This window comes from Triticum dicoccoides, chromosome 2B (assembly GCF_002162155.2).
Source record: "Triticum dicoccoides isolate Atlit2015 ecotype Zavitan chromosome 2B, WEW_v2.0, whole genome shotgun sequence".
Lineage (NCBI taxonomy): Eukaryota > Viridiplantae > Streptophyta > Magnoliopsida > Poales > Poaceae > Triticum > Triticum dicoccoides.
The window spans coordinates 708,322,708-708,341,328 of record NC_041383.1 but is presented as its reverse complement, the minus strand read 5'-3'; the positions used below and the strand labels follow the sequence as shown (position 1 = coordinate 708,341,328).

Here is an 18,621-nt window from a genome sequence, read left to right as displayed (position 1 = left end):
CCCCCCACATCTTATTTGCCTTCACCTGCCATGGCTGGGAGGAAATAGGCAAGAATGGGGATTACGGGGCACTTATCTTTTTTCCAACTTGTGGGCACTTCCCAAGTCTTAGATTTAAATAATGTAATCTCTCGAGTCCATGCTTATGTTCTGTAATATTCTTACTTGTATCAGCATGCTAATGAAAAAGATGAGCCTTGCCGGAGACCCATGCATGTATATGTTCATGCAGAGGCGAAAACGCCTCTTTAATGCAAATAATTGAGTTTTTCTGGCAAGCTATCTTGCCGGCGCCCTCTGTGCCTGCCGGAGAGTCACATCTGCCGGGTTACAAACAAAGGGTCCAGCCCCCTGCCAATCTATTTTTACAAAAGGCTACTGCGAGCATTCTGACTGAAGCAGCGTTCGGGTCAGGGATGAGAGCACCTAAGTCTAAGAAGAGTAGCGAGGTTTTTTAATGCACAAGTCATAGGTTATGAACATGAATGGACAAGAGGTAAACCTTATCTGTCAGGTTTGCTGGGGATCGCTGTGCCAGGCAGTCTTCTCAACTTCTTGCCGGAGCCAAGTCCACGACAAGAACGACAGGACCGAGCATCTTCACGGCTGGAAAGAAGAGAGGACAGGAGCATGGAACCTTGGCGGTTTGTCAGTATCCTCTTGGATCTAGGGTTGTACAATATATAAACATGGAAATTAACAGGAAGTTGTTCATAATGAAAGTTACTTGACTGCACACGGGGTCTATGCCTAGCTCTGTACATAGGGTTACATGCCTTGCTGGCAAGGCTAGTACAAAAGGGGGTTGTCAGGGCTCCTGACAACCACGCCTTATGGGTAAAACTTGCGAAGATGTTCGATATTCCAAAAGTTGCTCACTTGAATGCCATCTTTGGTCTCTAGGTGGACTGCGCCAGGCCTGGTGACTCACATTACCCGATAAGGGCCTTCCCACTTCAGCGTCAACTTGTTTGAATTCTTGGCAGATTAAACACGTCGAAGAACAAGGCCGCCTTCCTCAAGACTTCGGGCATGAACCTTGCGGCTATGGTAGCGGCGCAAGGTCTGCTGGTAGCGCGCAGCTCGCACAGCAGCCCGAAGACGATCTTCCTCAAGGAGCGTTGCATCATCTTGGCACAACTGCTCTTGCTCAAACTCATCATTTGCAAGCACTCGAGGTGACCCGTATATGAGTTTTGTGGGGAGAACTGCTTCTGCCCCGTATACCAGGGCAAAGAGTGTCTGGCCAGTGGCTCGATTTGGTGTCGTTCTGATTGACCAAAGAGCCGTTGGCAACTCATCAATCCAGTGCCTTCCGCACTTGTGTAGCCTGTTGAAAGTCCTTGTTTTGAGGCCTCGCAACACTTCAGCATTTGCCCTTTCTGCCTGGCCGTTGCTTCTTGGATGAGAAACAGAAGCAAAGCAAACTTTGTTGCCGAGGTCCTGGATACACTACATGAAGGTGCGGCTCATGAACTGTGTGTTGTTGTCGGTGATGACTCTGTTTGGCACACCAAAACGTTAAACGGGTCCCTTGACGAACTTGACGGCTGACTGTGATGTCACTTTCTCACTGGCTCCACTTCTGGCCACTTTGTGAACTTGTCAATTGCAACGTACAAGTACTTAAAGCCCCCGACAGCACGGGAAAAAGGGCCTAGTATGTCGAGCCCCCAGGCCAAAAATGGTCAGGAATAGGGATTCTTTGAAGAGATTGAGCCGATTGATGAAGCTTTTTTGAATGAAACTGGCACGCTTCACACTTGGTTGCTAGTGCGGTTGCATCCTGAAGAGCGGTGGGCCCAAAGAAACCCTGCTAGAATGCTTTGCCGGCAAGGGCTCTTGACCCTAAGTGGGAGCCACACATGCCTCCATGTATCTTTGCCAACAGCTCCAGTCCGTCCTCCTCAGGAATGCACTTCAATTTCACGCCGTTTGATCTCCGTCTGTATAGGACATCATCCACAAATTGGTACATGTTGGACCGACGGGCTACTTTTTCTGCTTCTTCCTATTCCTCAGGGAGTTCCCCTGTTTGGAGGAACTGAACGGTGTGTTGTGCCCATGCCGGAGCCTGGGGCTCGACGGCAAGGACTAAAGGCATGTCTTCTGTCATGGGGGCAGTTGTCTCTATGGCAAGGGCTGGTGGCCCTATCAGAGACTGTTGCTCCTCGGCAAGCTTGGGGTTCCCGGCAACTTCCTTGCCGCCGGCTCCTGGGAGCTCAGTAGGAAAGTATTTTCCGGGGCCCGCCTTCCTTCGCTTATTCTATCCTGCTGATGGTTCAATGGATGGCTCCGTTAATTGGAGCACAAAGGTACCTGGTTCCACATGCAACTTGAGGGCAGCGTTTTGACAGGTCATCCGCAATGTTGTTTTCCGCTCGAGGAACATGTTCTTCCTGTAGACCATCAAAACACTCCGCCAACTTTCTCACTTCATCTACATAGGCCTCCATCAACAGACTCTGATAGTCTTTGTTAACTTGTTTGATGACAAGTTGTGAATCACCTCTAGTGATGAGCTTCCTGATTTCGAGGTCTGCCGCGATCCTAAGACCGACAAGCAGCCCCTCGTACTATGCAGTGTTGTTTGTTAACTTTTCTCGGGAAAAATGCATCTGGATTACGTACTTGAGGTGCTCTCCGATGGGCGCGACGAAGAGCACACTGGCACCAACACCTTGCAGCGAGAAAGCCCCATCAAAGTACATAATCCAATCACGGCTTGTCTCGTTGCCGGGAAGAGTGGTTTCTTGAACTTCTTCGTCAGGCTTTGAGGTCCATTCTGCTATGAACTCTGCCAAGGCCCTGCTCTTGATCGTCGAAGTGCTTTCAAAATTGAGACCAATGCTTAACAGTTCCAATGCCCACTCTACAATCCTCCTGGTTGCATCTGGGTTGTGCAAGATCCGTTGCAATGGGAGGCGAGTGACGACGGTGATCTCATGTGCTTGGAAATAGTGACACAACTTTCTAGAACTGGTCTCTGTGCAAACTTGAAGTATGATGTATCAACCTTAGGGTGCATAATGGTTAAATTAGCTCATTTATGTTGAGGTTTCATTGTAAGACATGGGGGCAGTGTGATGTCGATGATTTATGTTGACATTTCATGTGTTGTAAAAGGAAGTCTCATGTATCAACTCTTTGATTGTTTGACTGGTTAATAATTTGGCCAACAATTTTTTGCTCAATTGTTGAAGAACTATGGATCAAAATTTGGATTGGTCGGCCATATGGAAGCACAACTTTGTTTTCATATATATATATGATCTTGTTTGAATACAACATGCCTTCCAAAATTTCTCCTCACATATGAAATTTAGCCGATAGAAGCTGCATGGTGGATATGAAATTGACATAATAGGCTCATCACAGCCTACTAGAAACAAGTAAATTAACCATTCATGTGATCATGCCATGTACTTGATTCAAGCAGACCTTCAATTACTGATATACATTATAAATAAAATATTATTTTCATGACCATCAATCAGAAAAAATAAATGGAGTAACCCCTATGATGAAAAGGCACGCTCTTTGTTTTCTCATATATTCTTTTATGATGGTACATAGTAATTTGTCAATAGACCATGCAGCCTTCTGTAGTATCTTGACATAGACATTTATATCCGCCTATATATACAGAGCCATGTTAATTTAGAGACAAATCAGAACTTCTGCTTGGTTATGACATAGTTAAATATTTTCCATACATGTGGACCGTTCATCGAGCCCTCCACGGGGTCCTGTTCATCCAGCCCTCCACGAGGTCCTGTTCATCCACGCCCAACCGGCTCAATCGATCGGGGTCCTGTTCATCCAGCGGCAACACCACGGGGTCCTGTTCATACAACCCCCCACCGGAAACTGTTCATCTAACCCCCAATAACGCTCACTGTTCATCAAGGGAAGGAGGCAGCAGGTTCGATCGGCTTCAGTTAGCACCAGTAGCGAACGAAGGAATCGCTCGATCGGGTTCAGTAACGCGTAACCTGCAGTGCAATCGCTCAGGTTCAGTAGGCGAACACCTCGCTCGGGTTCAGTTAGAGCCCAACGTCTCGCACCAACGCGCGTGCATGTACGAGAGAAACGTGCAAACCTCTGTGCATCACTCGGCCCTGACCACCCAACGTAACCGGGAACACCTCGATATTTTCCTCGCCCTCGCTTCTACCACGGTGTTTTCCGTCATGGACGGCCCAAAGAATGTCATGCAGCTGCATCTCTCGTCCGCCCAGGACGAAAAGCCCATTTTATCTCATGAACTTTTGTTATAGAAGTAGGAGCCCACCACATCTATGATGATACCGGGTTTTTTCACAATTATCGTCATGGAAGTGTCATAAGCATGATAGGAAAAAAATTGCTCGGCCCAAAATGTCACGGATGTGTCTTTTTTTGTAGTGCAAGTGGCCTAAAATAGACCCTCAGTAGAAGTCTTACCATTAACATGTGAAAGAAATTTGGCGGGCCTGGAATTGGTCCTACCGAGATTGATATTGTTCCACTGATGATGATGGGACTGGAAACATTAAGCATGGACTTTCCTTTCTTCTCCCAAGTCCCACCCTTTTCAAAACATAGGGTTCTCCCTTTTCTGACCCCCTTTATAACCCCAAAATCTTGCAAAGTCCACCGAGCCTCCGTCGCGGCAACCAACCATGATGGCCTTCATTTAAACCACATCGATCTCTACTCTCGTCTTCTCCATTGAATTGAATATCCCCTTGAAGAGGTCTAATATTCATATCCATCAAGATTTAAATTTATCCACGATGCTTGGTAAGCCTAAAAGTATATCTGATCTATGCTAGCGTAGTTAGATCTTTGGCCCATTGGTATGATCATGTCTCGCCTTATTAAAATATAAATCCACTATGCATCATGCTTTTGTTATTCCCAACACAAGGATGAGTGTATCCATGTTCATTGTTTATAAATGTTTTAGTTGAGCATAGATCAACATGTGGCCACTCTAACTAGAGGTTTTGTTGATAAAATTGATGTATCTGTCTTCTCACTTTGAGAGGGGGTGTAGATTCTTGTGGAGCACACAATAATGGTGTTGGTGTTGTCATCGTCGCATTGGAAATTTGTCCATGTGGGAAGAATGATCTAATGCACTTTATATATGGAAGAGAGAACCCCCACTTGTGATAACCGTTGGTTTACTTGTTGGGCCATACCTTTCTTTTCTCAAGACAAGGATGGTAACATATGAACACAATATGTGCATGTTTCTTGGTTTACCAATTTTTCATAACGGAATCTTCGAATTTGTAAACCTCATCAAGACAATTTTTTTGGAAAATTCTCGAGAAGGATAAACATGGGGAGCACATGAAGCTCTATTAGTGGATTGATCAGATAAGATATCACAACTGAATTGCTTGGCTAGATGAATATATACAAATGTGCAAGTGTGCCTCCCAAAAATATTATGCATGTGGCCACTCTATATATATTCCTAGCATTGATGTATGATGTGTACATGTCTGTCCAATATTTGAATATAAATATGGGTTACATAGTGTTATACTTTCTTTTCGTAATGAGATTATATGGAAGTTATATTTATGCTAGTTGTTAGATCTATAACAAAAGGTCCTTGTAGGAGTGTTTTTGAATACAACTAATTAGTACAGTTGGAATAATAATTGAATAGTCGTAACAAAAATCCAAACTTGGAAAGTTTTCATACGTAGATCCAACTCATGGGTGAAACTTGAGTGGTATTATATGCCACCGTTACCATTGCAAAGTATTATGCTAATCTATCATATATCTCATATTATATTGCAAAGGGAGAAGTACCAGTCATTAGTAAAGGACCAATCATGGTATATCATAAGAAATAGTATAACACTATGTGCATGGTGGATAATAAGCAAAATGTCAAGGAAAGAAAGGGAGGGAGGATCGGAGGAAATGAAAGGGAAATGAGAAGAATGTGAAGTCACATAAGGAAAGAAAGAAGGAGAATGAGAACGAGAAAGAAGAGTAGGAGCAGCGAGAAATTCAAAAGAAGAAAGAGGAGGGGCAAAAGGAGATAAATGAGCAGAAGGGGAGGAAGGGTATTCATAAAGAGGAAGAGGGATCAAAGAAAAGGCATGAGAAAGACAAGAATGACAAAAAAATTCCCCACTTCTTTAGGGCATTGACATCCCATTCATCTATGGACACGTGGTAGGTTTTCTTGTTCACCAACAAACAAAAGAGACTAACTCATTTTAGCTATTCCATTTTTACCTACCATATTTTTCATGATTGATGTGAAGGTTATCTTTTCCATTGTGGTATAGTTTTAGGAAATGTGCTCTCTAATTCGATAGATTTAAAATGATAGATATATCTATTGCACCCAATAGATTAGTTGTTCAATTAGTGATTGATATGTTTTAAACATGGACTATACAATGTTTTCTGCCGTTGAGAATGATAAACGAGATAACATATCCAAAATATAAACTACTTCATGAATGTTGATATTTTTGTATTTACAAAAAAAATATTATAAATAAAAGAGACATACGTAACATTTCCGCAAAATATAATGCCAATTGAGCAATGACTGATAAATTGGAAATAATTAGTACATGTAGTACTTTATATATTGGTATGAGATGGCTTGATTTTGTAAAATGATTCTTATACTCTTGTTATCGTGCTAACCATTGTCTATGTGCACACGGAACTGTAAGAAGAATCAGAGCATCGTCCAGCCAAGAAGTCCAAGGCTGATGTGATATGGTCTCCATCTGGTGATTCATCTTCTAAGGAAGCAGCATCAAGTGACAATTTGCCAAGTAATTAAGAATACCCGTCCAATGGATTGATTTCATATTAGCTATTGTGTTGGCTAAATGTTGTCAAATGATTCATAGGCTCTTGTTATCTACCTAACCTGTATGCACATCCATTGTAAGCAGAGTTAGCCCGTCGTCCATCCAAAGAGTACAAGGTTGAGGGCAAAAGCTCTGCTGCTCCTTTAATTGTTTATACCAGGTCTGCTACTTCAACATCTAAAAGAGTTCCCCTCAAAAAAGCGTATGAAGGAGCAACATCAAGTGACAATTTGGCTAGTATCTAAGAAGCCTCGGATGGAGAATCGAATTCAAAATGAGTAGTCCTACCTGTTTTACACGCGCGCGCGCGCGCGCGCACACACACACACACACACACACACACACACATATATATATATATAGTATATATATAAGATGGCTTAGATGTTGTCTCAGTCTTGACTCTGGTAGCTAGATATAGCGGTCTTATACTATAAAATGGTTCCTATCTAAATCCTCTTGTCATCGAGCTAATGAACTTTGCCGGCATAAAATTTATACAGGTGTATTCGCACCAGAATCCGTGTGCACGGACTTAACCACGTGGCAGAAATCTTTTGGTAAAAGGCATGGTAAGCAGAATCAACTTCCGATGTTCAACAAGAGAAATGGTGAGAACCAACTTGGCAGAGGTAAAACTTGTTTCTTCCTTCATTCCTTCCTCCTATAAGCGTGCTCTTCTATTATACCGCCAGTACTAATTCGAACAAACTTGAAGTGAACTATCTTGATGTAAGTCTGCATCTTTTTATACGAGTTCTAATCAAGTTTACGGGAAGGCTGGGATAAACATCGCGCCAAAAAAAGGCTCACGCCCCGCTTTATATATAAAGCAATGATCATGCAAACCAAGCCATACAATATGAACCAGCAATACACACGCAGAAGGCTAGATACAAGGGTGTTAAGGACAACTACACAACCCCGAAAACTCGAACACACTACACGAGGAAGCAACTTGGAGACGTCGGAGCTCTCAACCGTGAACGAGTGACCGCGAAGAGATAAAGTCGTGCACGACGAGCCGGGTACTTCAAGGGCGCGCCATCAAGAAGGGCAAGACATTGGAGCGCCGCCACCGCCTGATCCAAGGATCAAGGTTTCCCTCGAAGCAACATGAAGGACGAAGAGTAGCCATGACAACGCCTTTAACATGGAAATGACGCCCATAGCTGCCGCCGCTGTCGTCCTGGCAGAGCCAAAGTAGGCTTCCACCTCGGCAAGCACTTCTCCTTCAAAACATAATATGACAGGCTATGGCCGTCGCGCCAACGCTACCGACCACCGGACTCTGGCTACCACGCCGCCTACATGGCCATGTCACCTAGTCAACGCCCGAGCCGCGAGCTCCGCCCCTAAGCACCGCCGCTCCCACCACCAAGGCCGCCGCCCCGACATCCATGGCTCCAACTCCACCCTCGCCCCACGCTTGCAACCAAGATGACAACTGAGATGGGCGGGAAGGCACCACCTTCCCAACCCCGAGACAACTCCCAATACCACACTCACCCCCGGTCTAGCCAGCTCTAGCCTCCACCATCCCACCTTGCTCCTCCGGGCAAAGGCAAGCTCCTCGATAGCGCACCGCCACTAGACAGGAGGCAAGGATGACATCAAGGCACCCCTGCCGATAAAACATCCCTCAACGATGGGAGAAATTGGAACAGTCTAGCCCTTTGGGCACCCTGCACACGCCTATCTTGGGGATGGAGCGGACCCACTCTCAGATCGATGCCGCCACCGAAGACCGCACCATCCACCACCGTTACATCTGCGGTGAGCAGTAGGTGCCGCAACTCCCTCGATGAGGGCGGACACGAAGGCAGCAGCAGCCTCGCCGCGCCCAGTTCTAGGTTGCCAGCCTCGGCCGCCGCAGCCCCGCCCCCACCACGTACCTGTGCTCCTCGACGCCGTTGGCTCCTGACCGACGCCCACTAAGATCTGTCGCCGCATCACGCCGCCGATGCACGCAGATCGGGCGAGGTCCGCTTTGCTGCCGCCACCAGCCACGAGGTTGGGAGAGCTGGGCGGGGATTGCCCAGGGGTCCGCCCCGCAGCCACCTTCCTTGTAGGCCGCCCGGGGTTTACAGGTGGCGCCTTTGGCAGCTGCACAACGAGAAGGGGAGTCGGCGGTGCGCAGGGATCGCCCCCCCCCCCCCGGGTCGCCAGACGCGGGAGAGTTTTTCCTTTTTCCCTGAATTACTATTACAATGTAGGGATAAAGGTCGCAGAGGCGTCTAGTGACTCAAAGGGAGAAGGAAGACGCCATGGAGAAGACACGGAGGTTCAAGTCCGAGAGGCCCTCCGCCGTCAAGGAACTGAAGCACACCGATGTCTATGCCTCATACTTCATGGTAACTAATGTCTTCCTCCTGAGTCACTATGCACATTTTCAAAGCCAAGCATTTAGTTTCCCCTTTTTTTACTCTCTGTATTACTTGTTGACAGTACTCATATGTACTACTATTTGACTCCATTGCTCACTTACTGATCGACTTGGGACACTTTAGATCATCCCGAACATGTTCATCGAAAGTTTCCCCCCGAAGGACAGCAGGAAGATAACGCTGTGGGACCTGCAGGCGAAGCCATGGAAGGTGTGGGACGAGTACACCAGCGGCGAGTGCCCCCGTGCGGCATTCAGCACCGGGTGGGGCGCGCTCGTCATGGAGAACAACCTGGAGAGGTGGGACGTTTGCGTCTTCGAGCTCCTGGACCATGACTATAACATCAAGCTGCATGTCTACATGGCCGTGTGCTGGAGATCACCCCTGCGTCATCGCCTCAAACCCAGCCACAGACGAGTGATTGTGTGCCTGAAAGTGGCAGACGTGTTAAGATTGTCGTTGTCAAAACATAACGTCTGGAATTATGTGCTTCCGTTGTTCGCCGTGACCTAGGGTTTTTCCCTTGCCCCGAATTCCCTTTATATATATAGTATGTGTAATCCCGAAATATTTGAAAGTTCCATCCAGCCGCCGGGCCGCCGCCCAAACCCATCTAAATCTCATCGAGATCTTCTCCCGTCCTCACAACCAACGAACCTCCATCTAAATCCACATCGAGATCTTCTCCCGTCCTCTCCTTCGAATTTGAATCGATCGAACGCCCCTTGGAGAGGCCTGTATTCTGATCCATCAGATCGCGATTGGTTCACTGCTACGCGCTTGGTAAGCCCTACTACGGTATATCTGATCTATGCTAGATCAACAAAATCTTTAGCTTTTCAATCTCCTTGGCGTTCTACAAATCCATGGTGTGCATCGTGCTTTTGTTCTTCCCACCGCAAGAAATGGCGTTCGTAGTTCCTAAATGTATTTTTTCAGCGTAGATTCAACTTGTGGGATATAATTACAGGTTTTAGCCGGTTGACAAGATTGAATTCCTTCTTCTGTCGCCCTGGGCGTACATTCCTAATGATGTATTCGGTTTTATGCTACCTCTTCTCCAGTGATAGTCGTTGTGTTGCTAGTTAGGCTATACTTTTCTTGTCTCAAGACAAGGATGGTGCAAATTTGAATCATCCATATATGCATGCTTCTTGGTTTACCGAATTTGCACAACAGAATGATCGAATTTGTAAATCTCTTCAAGAAAAATAAATACGTTAATTTGGCAAATGCTCTAAAAGGATAAGAAAAAAGGGGAGCATCTGTTACTGGATAGGCAGATAGGGTATCAAAACCGCATTGCCCAGCGATATTGATATATACAGATATGCAAGTATGCCGCAACACAAAATTATGCGTGCATGTACTTGTGTACTTGTGTGCACTGCCGGAGCTTCGTTAGGGCAAAAGTGTGACGTGGCCCGCCTCAGCCTTTCTATGAACACCTAGCCCAGCCCTCACCTTGGCCCGCTCAGCAAGAGGTGGAGCGGAGGTGTAGCCGAAAAGATCAGCTTAGTAGCAGCCAACGTTTTGGCTACCGGATCCCAAGAAAATACCGAGGGTGGGCGAGAAACGTGGATACCACGGTTACCGTGAAATTCTGAGGAAATACGGCTCGGATTTTTTAAATGCAATTTGAATTCAAAATTTTCTGAGCTAGGACATATTAGGGCTGAGAAACTGCAAAGATGGGAGAACCGGGACTCGACCTAGGGACCGACAGGTTGCGTGGGGATGGGAGGGCCATGTTTACAACCAGACCACAGTAGCTTACATGCTTTAAAAAGTTTCTTTCCCTACTTGACCAGACTGTCGCCGTTGAAATTCAAAATTTTCAAAAAAATCGAATTTTTTTGGTCAGTATGCAGCTTTCTCGCGGGGTAGCGAGAAACGTGGGACCGGGCGGTAACCGAATTTTCCGCCCGGTACCCAAAACCCGGGTAGCAGCGTGAAGTAGTGCCAAGGGCGACCCATCTCTCTTGCTGCGGCGGCGAGCGCTTTTTTGATTCTCCTGTGAGGTCGGCCACCCTGTATTTCCTTTGTAGCTGCGCCACTGCTTGTGTGTCCAATATTCAAATATAAATATGGGATACATTTTGTTCTTTTTCCTTCCCTCAAGAGCTTCTATGGTAATTATATTTATGTTGGTTGTTAGTTTTATAACAAAGAAGTCTGTAGGAGTGCTCTTGAAAATAACTAATGTAGTTAGGAATATCCATTGCAAACAAACTTGTGTTTTATGTATATTCAGCTCTCGAGTAAAACTTGAGTAGTAATATATGTATCATTGTTACCTTTGCCAAAAGTGTTGTACTAATATATGCATATATATCTCCTATTGTATTGCAGAGACAGAAGTGTGTGACATATGTAAAGGTCCAATCATGGTACACCATCAAAAGCAATATAGCACTATGGGCATGATAGATGATAAGCAGAATGTGAAAGTAAAAGGGGGAGGTGAAAATGTGAATGTGAAAGAGAAAAAGAAACGAAACAAAGAAGAAGGTGATAAGAAAAAGGAGGAGATGAAGATGGCTAAGTATAAGGAGGAGAAAGAGAGAACGAGGGGTAATGACAAGGATAATGAGAAGGAGAAGGAGAAGGATGATCGGAGCAAAATGGAAGAAAATGAGAAGAAGATGAAGGCACATAAGGAAAGAAAGAAGGATAAGGAGAATGATGAAGAGGAGGAGAAGTCGAAGGAGCAGAATGACAAAAAAAATTGCCCGCAATTCTTTAGGTCGCTCATAACCAGTTCATATATGGAACAAGTGGTAGGTTTTCTTGATTCATAACAGCAATTAAAGAGACTAACCCATTTTTGGTCATCCATTTTTATCTATCATATTTGCATGATTGTTGTGAAGGTTCATTTTTTGTTTGCGGTTGACTTTTGGAATGGTGCTTACTAATTTGACAAAGTTAAAATGGTACATATTTCATCACAATTCTTGTTCGATTGGTCATTGATATTTTTCAAACATGGACTATACTATGTGGTCTTACTTTGGAAAGGAACAAAAGAGAGGTAACATATCCGCAACATATATGTGTATTATATCCAATATATAAACTAGTTCTTGAAAGTTGATATTATTCGTATTTAATGTTTTGTAGATTGTAAAGGAAAGAGACACATGTAAAATTTTCCCAAAAATATAATGCCAAGTGAGAGTGACCGAGACAATATATGCTTGTTTGGATAGGGCTTTGGACCCAACCCTTGAATTAGTTCAGATTGATTATTTACTCCGTTAACTATTACCAAACTCTTGAATCAATCTCCAACACTACTATCGAACTCGTCACTACTAAAGGGACAGAATTGATCACTTTTGATGGGTGCCAGGCTCATCACTAATCTGTTGTCAGTGGAGACTCATCCATCACTCGTGGGATAGGACCCATCAGTGGAGTGCCTTACGACACCGACAGTCGCTTTGTTGTTGCTCGTCACTGACCATGTCAACACTGATGTATGATTGTCCTTAAGTGGTGAAGTTAAATGCTATGTATTCATAGTATGCAGCACATATCATTTTTAACTATAACAAACATTTCATATAGATTCAGAACATTTGCTTCATAGATTCTGAAAAACTGCAACACCACACATTCATCTGAACGTAAAATCCATCGGCCATTTCTAAGACATAGCACACAGCCTTTTCATATTATTTTTTAGCTTTGGGTTGTGTTTGACATACTTAGTCATTGATTAATATGATAACATATGTTGCAGACAATTCCGGAAGACTTCCACAAATACTTGGAAGACTGTACAGGAGTGGTTTCACTGAGAGGTCCAAGCGGAAATTTATGGCCCGTAGAGCTGGCTAAAATCTCCGGGGAGCTATGCTTTGCACGTGGATGGAAGGAGTTCCTCTGCGACCATCGCATCGTGTATGGCTACCTGCTGGTTTTCCGTTATGACGGGAAGTCACAGTTCTCAGTCACGGTATTCTTGCCAACATCGTGTGAGGCGCCGTACGCGTTTCTCGCCGAACCGCGGCACATGGGCGCCACCGCTGTGGCAGCAGAGGATGAGAATGGGCACACAGGCACCAATGCAGATGGTACTGCCCCGCAAGAAGAAGATTCTCACATTGGCACAGGTGCAGATGGTACCCCACAAAATGAAGGAGAAGAAGAAGATGCTTCAGAAGAATATGAAGGGTTCGACAACATGAGTGTCGATGCTAACGGCACTGGTCCACAAGAGGAAGAAGAAGACGCATTATCCGAGAATCCGGAGAATGAGGAAGACAGTGAATGGCGCAGCGCACCATCGCAGCAACAGAAGGAGGATCAAGACAAGATCGACAATGGTTTTGTGGTCGGGAAGAGGACTAGGTTCAGGAAGGTTGATGATATCATGATAGAAGTGGTCGGATCCAGGAAGTCCAAGGCTAAGGAGGGGAAAAGGCATGAAGCTCTATCTGGTGATTCGGAGTGTGAAGGAGAAGCATTAGGTGACAGTTTAGCAAGTAATTAAGAAGAACCCTCCCACACTGATCGATTGATTTCCAAATTATTAGTACCACTTCTACTTTTTACATATATATTGGTTTGAAATGGTTTAATATTGTAAAATGATTCTTATGCTCTTTTTATCGCTAACTGTGTCTCTGTGCACATCAATTATAAGCAGAATCGGGGCATCGTCCACCCAGGAAGTCCAAGGCTAATGAGGAGAAAAGGCCTGAAGCTCCATCAGGTGATAGTTTGGCAGGTAACCAAGAATAACCCTCCGATAGATGATCGATTTCAAAATAATTGATAGTACTACTTTTTACATATATATTGGTGTGAGATGGCTTGGTGTTGTAAAATGTTTTCTGTGGTCTTGTTATCGAGCTAACATGTACATGTGTGGACATCAATGTAAGCAGAATTGGTCCGTCATTCACCCAAGAAGTCCAAGGCTGAGGGGAAAAGGTCTACTGCTTTAGCTTCTAAAGGAGCAGCATCACGTGACAGTTTGGCAGGTAATTAAGAGGAAGCCTCTGATCAAGAATCGTTCAAAATAAGTAGATTTTTTCTTGCGGGTAAAAAAGTATTACTTGTTTCACATACACACACACACACACACACACACACACACACACACACACAGAGACACACACACACACATACACATGTATGTATTAGTTTGGGATGGCTTAAATGTTGTGTCAGTTTTGATTCTGCTATCTAGATAGCAATGGTCTTGTACCGTAAAATGATTCCTATATAAGCATTAGGTGACAGTTTAGCAAGTAATTAAGAAGAACCCTTCCACACTGATCGATTGATTTCAAAATTATTATTACCACTACTTTTTACACATATATTGGTTTGAAATGGTTTAATGTTGTAAAATGATTCTTATGCTCTTTTTATCGAGCTAACCTGTGTCTCTGTGCACATCAATCCAATTATAAGCAGAATCAAAGCGTCGTCCACCCAAGAAGCCCAAGGCTGCGAATGGGAAAAGGCCTCAAGCTCCATGTGGCCATTCGGAGTCTGAGGGAGCAGCATCAGGTGACAGTTTGGCAGGTAACTAGAATAACCCTCTGATCGATGATCGATTTCAAAATAACTGGTACTACTTTTTACGTATATATTGCTATGAGATGGCTTGGTGTTGTAAAATGATTTCTGTGCTATTATCGTGCTAAAATGTACATGTGTGCATATTGATGTAAGCAGAATTGGTCCGTCGTCCACCCAAGAAGTTCCGGGCTGAGGGGAAAGGGTCTGCTGCTTCATCAGCTTCTAAAGGAATGGCATCAAGTCACAGTTTGGCAGGTAATTAACTTGAAGCCTCCGATCGAGAATTGGTTTGAGATGACTTAAATGCTGTGTCAGTTTTCAGTCTGCTATTTAGATAGCAATGGTCTTCTCTGCCGAAAAAAGATAGCAATGGTCATGTCATTGAGCTAACTTGCGCGCATATAGTTCATACAGGTGTATTCGCGCCAGAATCCGTATGCAAGGACTTAACCAAATTACACAAATCTTTTGGTAAAAAACATAGTATGAAGGCTCAGTTCCCGATGTTCAATAAGAGCAATAGTGAAAACCAACCTGGTAGAGGTAAATCTTCTTCCTTCCTACGCTGATTACAACAAAATTTGAACTGAACTATCTTAGTAATTTGCATCTTCTTTTATACTTAGTTATCGTCAAGGTTCAGAGAAGGCCGGAATTAAAGTCGCAGAGACGTCCAATAACCCAAAGGGACGAGGAATACGCTATGGAAAGGACACAGAGGTTCCAATCCAAGAGGCCCTTCGTGATCAAGGAAATGAAGCACACCGATGTCTATGTGTCGTACTTCATGGTAATTGATCAAATTCTTCTCTGGATGGATACACATATTCTAAAACTGCATTGCTCACTTACTGATCGACCTGGGACACTGCAGATCATTCCAGACATGTTCGTTGAAAAATTCCTCCCGAAAGAAAGCAGGAAGATGACGCTGTGGGACCCACAGGCGAAGCCATGGAAGGTGTGGTACGAGTACACCGGCGGGGAGTGTCCCCGTGCGGCGTTCAGTGCCGGGTGGGGCACGCTCGCCATGGAGAACTATCTGGAAGAGAGGGACTTGTGTGTGTTCGAGCTCCTGGACGATGACTACAACATCAAGCTGCATGTCTATAGGGCCGTGCTGGATATCAGCCCCTTCGCCCTGGCCCCAAAATATCGTCAACAGGGTTGTGCATAGCCCTTTGTTTTTGTTCTAGTATAACGTTGATGATGGAGGTGTGTGTTGGTGACTACTTTGTTGAATTATTATCAGATCATATACTTGGTGAATCATGTTTATGGCTGTTTTATTGAATATTGGCATTCATGGCTTTTCTTGTCGTGGTAAATATCAATATATATGTGACTTCTTTAGAGAGAAAGCCATTAGATAGCTCTTTTTTACTGCATCATTGATCAGAAATGGTACAAGAAAGTTCGGCAGTTTGGTCCAATTAAGACACATTTCTTCTTGCGTCACTCTTAAAACTTATATATTGATACGGGATGCCACATATCTTAAAACTTTTTTTGGAGGAAAGCCGTCATGGCCGATTTTATTGAGCAGGATTCAAAGATATCTCATTTTCTTAGGCAGCTCAATCAAAATCAGGAGGATCATCAAGCCATTGATGGTTACCCTCGGTAAACTTTGCCAGATTATGAGTAGCCCTATTGGCCTCCCTAGGGGAATGAGAAAGAATTACACTAGGGAAATCGTGACAAAGAAAAGTACACTCTTCATATATAGCAGCCGCCACGCCTAGAGAGTTTCCACCATTGTGCATGACCTCCACAACTTCCATGCAATCACTTTCAACTAATAGTCTATTGCACCCTACATTGCCAGCAAGAACCCAACCGTCTTGAAGGGTGGTAGCTTCAACAGTAGGGGCATCCAGTGGCGGACCTCGAGTTTGACTACCGGGGGTGCCAACCTTATCACTTACAATAAAAGTACCATGTATGGCCATAAAAATTAACAGTTTAGCATTTTTAACCCTAGAATACACATAGAATTAGACTAATTACTACTAGGTAAAAAAAGTTTAGCATTTTGGAGGGGATGCATGGCACCCCCACTAGATCAGCCACTGGGGGCATCATCAACAAATGGGAGGTTCCAGCTTCCACCTATGCCAGGAACAACATGATGATCCCGGACAATAATGCATGTCCATCCTGAGCCAGTGTCCTCGTCGAAGGCAGCGTCAACATTCAGATTTACAAAATCTTCAGGTGGTTTAATCCATCCTTGTCTGCCAATCTGAGGACTACTCAATTTGTTAACTCCTGCAAAATTTAATGCCAGCACAGAGATAGACTGGGTCGATCTAACCGGCGCTTGCAAGCTGTCCCATGAGTACATTTCCTTCACTCCCACCAAGCATACCAGGCAACAACAACGACAAGATCACACTTTCGAACACCTACCAGATACGGTGCAGCATTCTCATCCATTAGCAGTCGCTCGGGAGGCCCAATTCCATCAGCCACTTCAAAGCAAGTGTCTTCAATAATTTGCGTCATTGCAAGGCATGACCAAATTTCCTTTATTCTACCACATTTAAAGAAGACATGATTCATACTTTCACTGAACATATAGGGCATTGGCTAAAATTCTGCATATGCCCATTTGCAAGGCCGCCAATAGGAAGGAATCGCCCCATATAAAGCATGCCAACAATGCATCTTCACCTTAACAGGTGTTTTCAAAGCCCACAAAGCTCTCTAGATAGCGTTGGTCGACGAAGAATTATTAGGCCTTGTCATCCGTAGTTTTCGACCATGCCGATTATCCCATTCAATATAATAAGCAGACTTGACCGTGAAAATTCGATTTTTATTGTAGTGCGATGACACAAAATCCTCCATCATCACAATGGCCAGCGGGATTTCAGAATTCTTTCCGCGTCAGCGGCCCAAAATAGTTCTCTACCCAGTGCTTCATTCTATACACGGTTTTCCTGATCAATTAGTTCAGCAACCTTTGTAATTACTATATTTCCTCTCCTTGTCATTAATTACCTTCCTAGTTGGGCTGCTAGGGATCCAACAATCATTCCAAATATCAGCTTTATTACCATCTCACACCCTCCAAATATGTCCTCTTTTAAAAGTTCGAATTCCTGCCCAAATGCTTTGCCAACTATAGGAGCTTCCCTTTTTCAGTTCACAATTTAATAGAACACCCGAGGGAAAATACTTAGCACGAAGAACTTGGGGGCATAAAGAACCTGGCGCACAAAGAAACCTCCAACATTGTTTGACAAGAATGCCAGATTGGAACTCTCCAAATCTTTGAAACTTATACCTCCTTGTTTCTTTGGGATACACAATTTCCACCATGCAAACCAGTGCATATGCTTCTATTGGTCAACATATGCCCACCAGAATTGGGACATTGCAGAGATTACTGTCGGGGAAACGACACCTATGGGATCACGGGGATCCCTTCTACGGTTGGCGGGGAGAGAGCTGCGTAAAGAGCAGGTCTAGTGATCAGTGTGAGGGATTTTTACCCAGGTTCGGGCCGTAATGGTGCGTAAAACCCTAGTCCTACTTGAGTGTATATCTTGTGTTCTTGAGCTCTTGAACTAGCTGCGGTGCATGCCCAGTCCAAAAAGTCCGAATCCTCCCCCATTATGCCTAGGACCCCCTTTTATATGTCAATGGGGTCGCCACAGTCGCACACAGGAGGTGGAAAGTATCTACAGTGTACGAGCTTATTGCTGACATCATAAGACAAACGCATTCAATGCGCTGCCTACGTCCCCTCTTACCTTATCGGGGGTGGTAACAGAAGCCGTCCCGTCTATGGCCGCCTCTCCCTGCCTTGGCACGCGTCCAGCTGACGAGGCATGCAA

At 44.5% G+C, this 18,621-nt stretch overlaps 1 protein-coding gene and 1 pseudogene across 1 annotated transcript; both read left to right on the top strand.

The window, feature by feature from the left end:
* The window catches only part of LOC119361218, a 10,458-nt pseudogene extending 802 nt beyond the window's left edge, over positions 1–9,656 (top strand).
* A 169-nt stretch (positions 9,657–9,825) lies between these two features.
* Positions 9,826–16,044, top strand: LOC119368423. The gene is made up of 10 exons (XM_037633688.1): positions 9,826–10,018; positions 11,588–12,015; positions 12,984–13,728; positions 13,893–13,973; positions 14,134–14,229; positions 14,669–14,779; positions 14,933–15,031; positions 15,182–15,319; positions 15,403–15,566; positions 15,651–16,044. The coding sequence occupies exons 2-10, from the start codon at positions 11,623–11,625 to the stop codon at positions 15,951–15,953; spliced, it is 2,130 nt and encodes a 709-aa protein (XP_037489585.1). The 5' UTR covers positions 9,826–10,018; positions 11,588–11,622; the 3' UTR covers positions 15,954–16,044.
* The last annotated feature ends 2,577 nt before the right edge of the window (positions 16,045–18,621 follow it).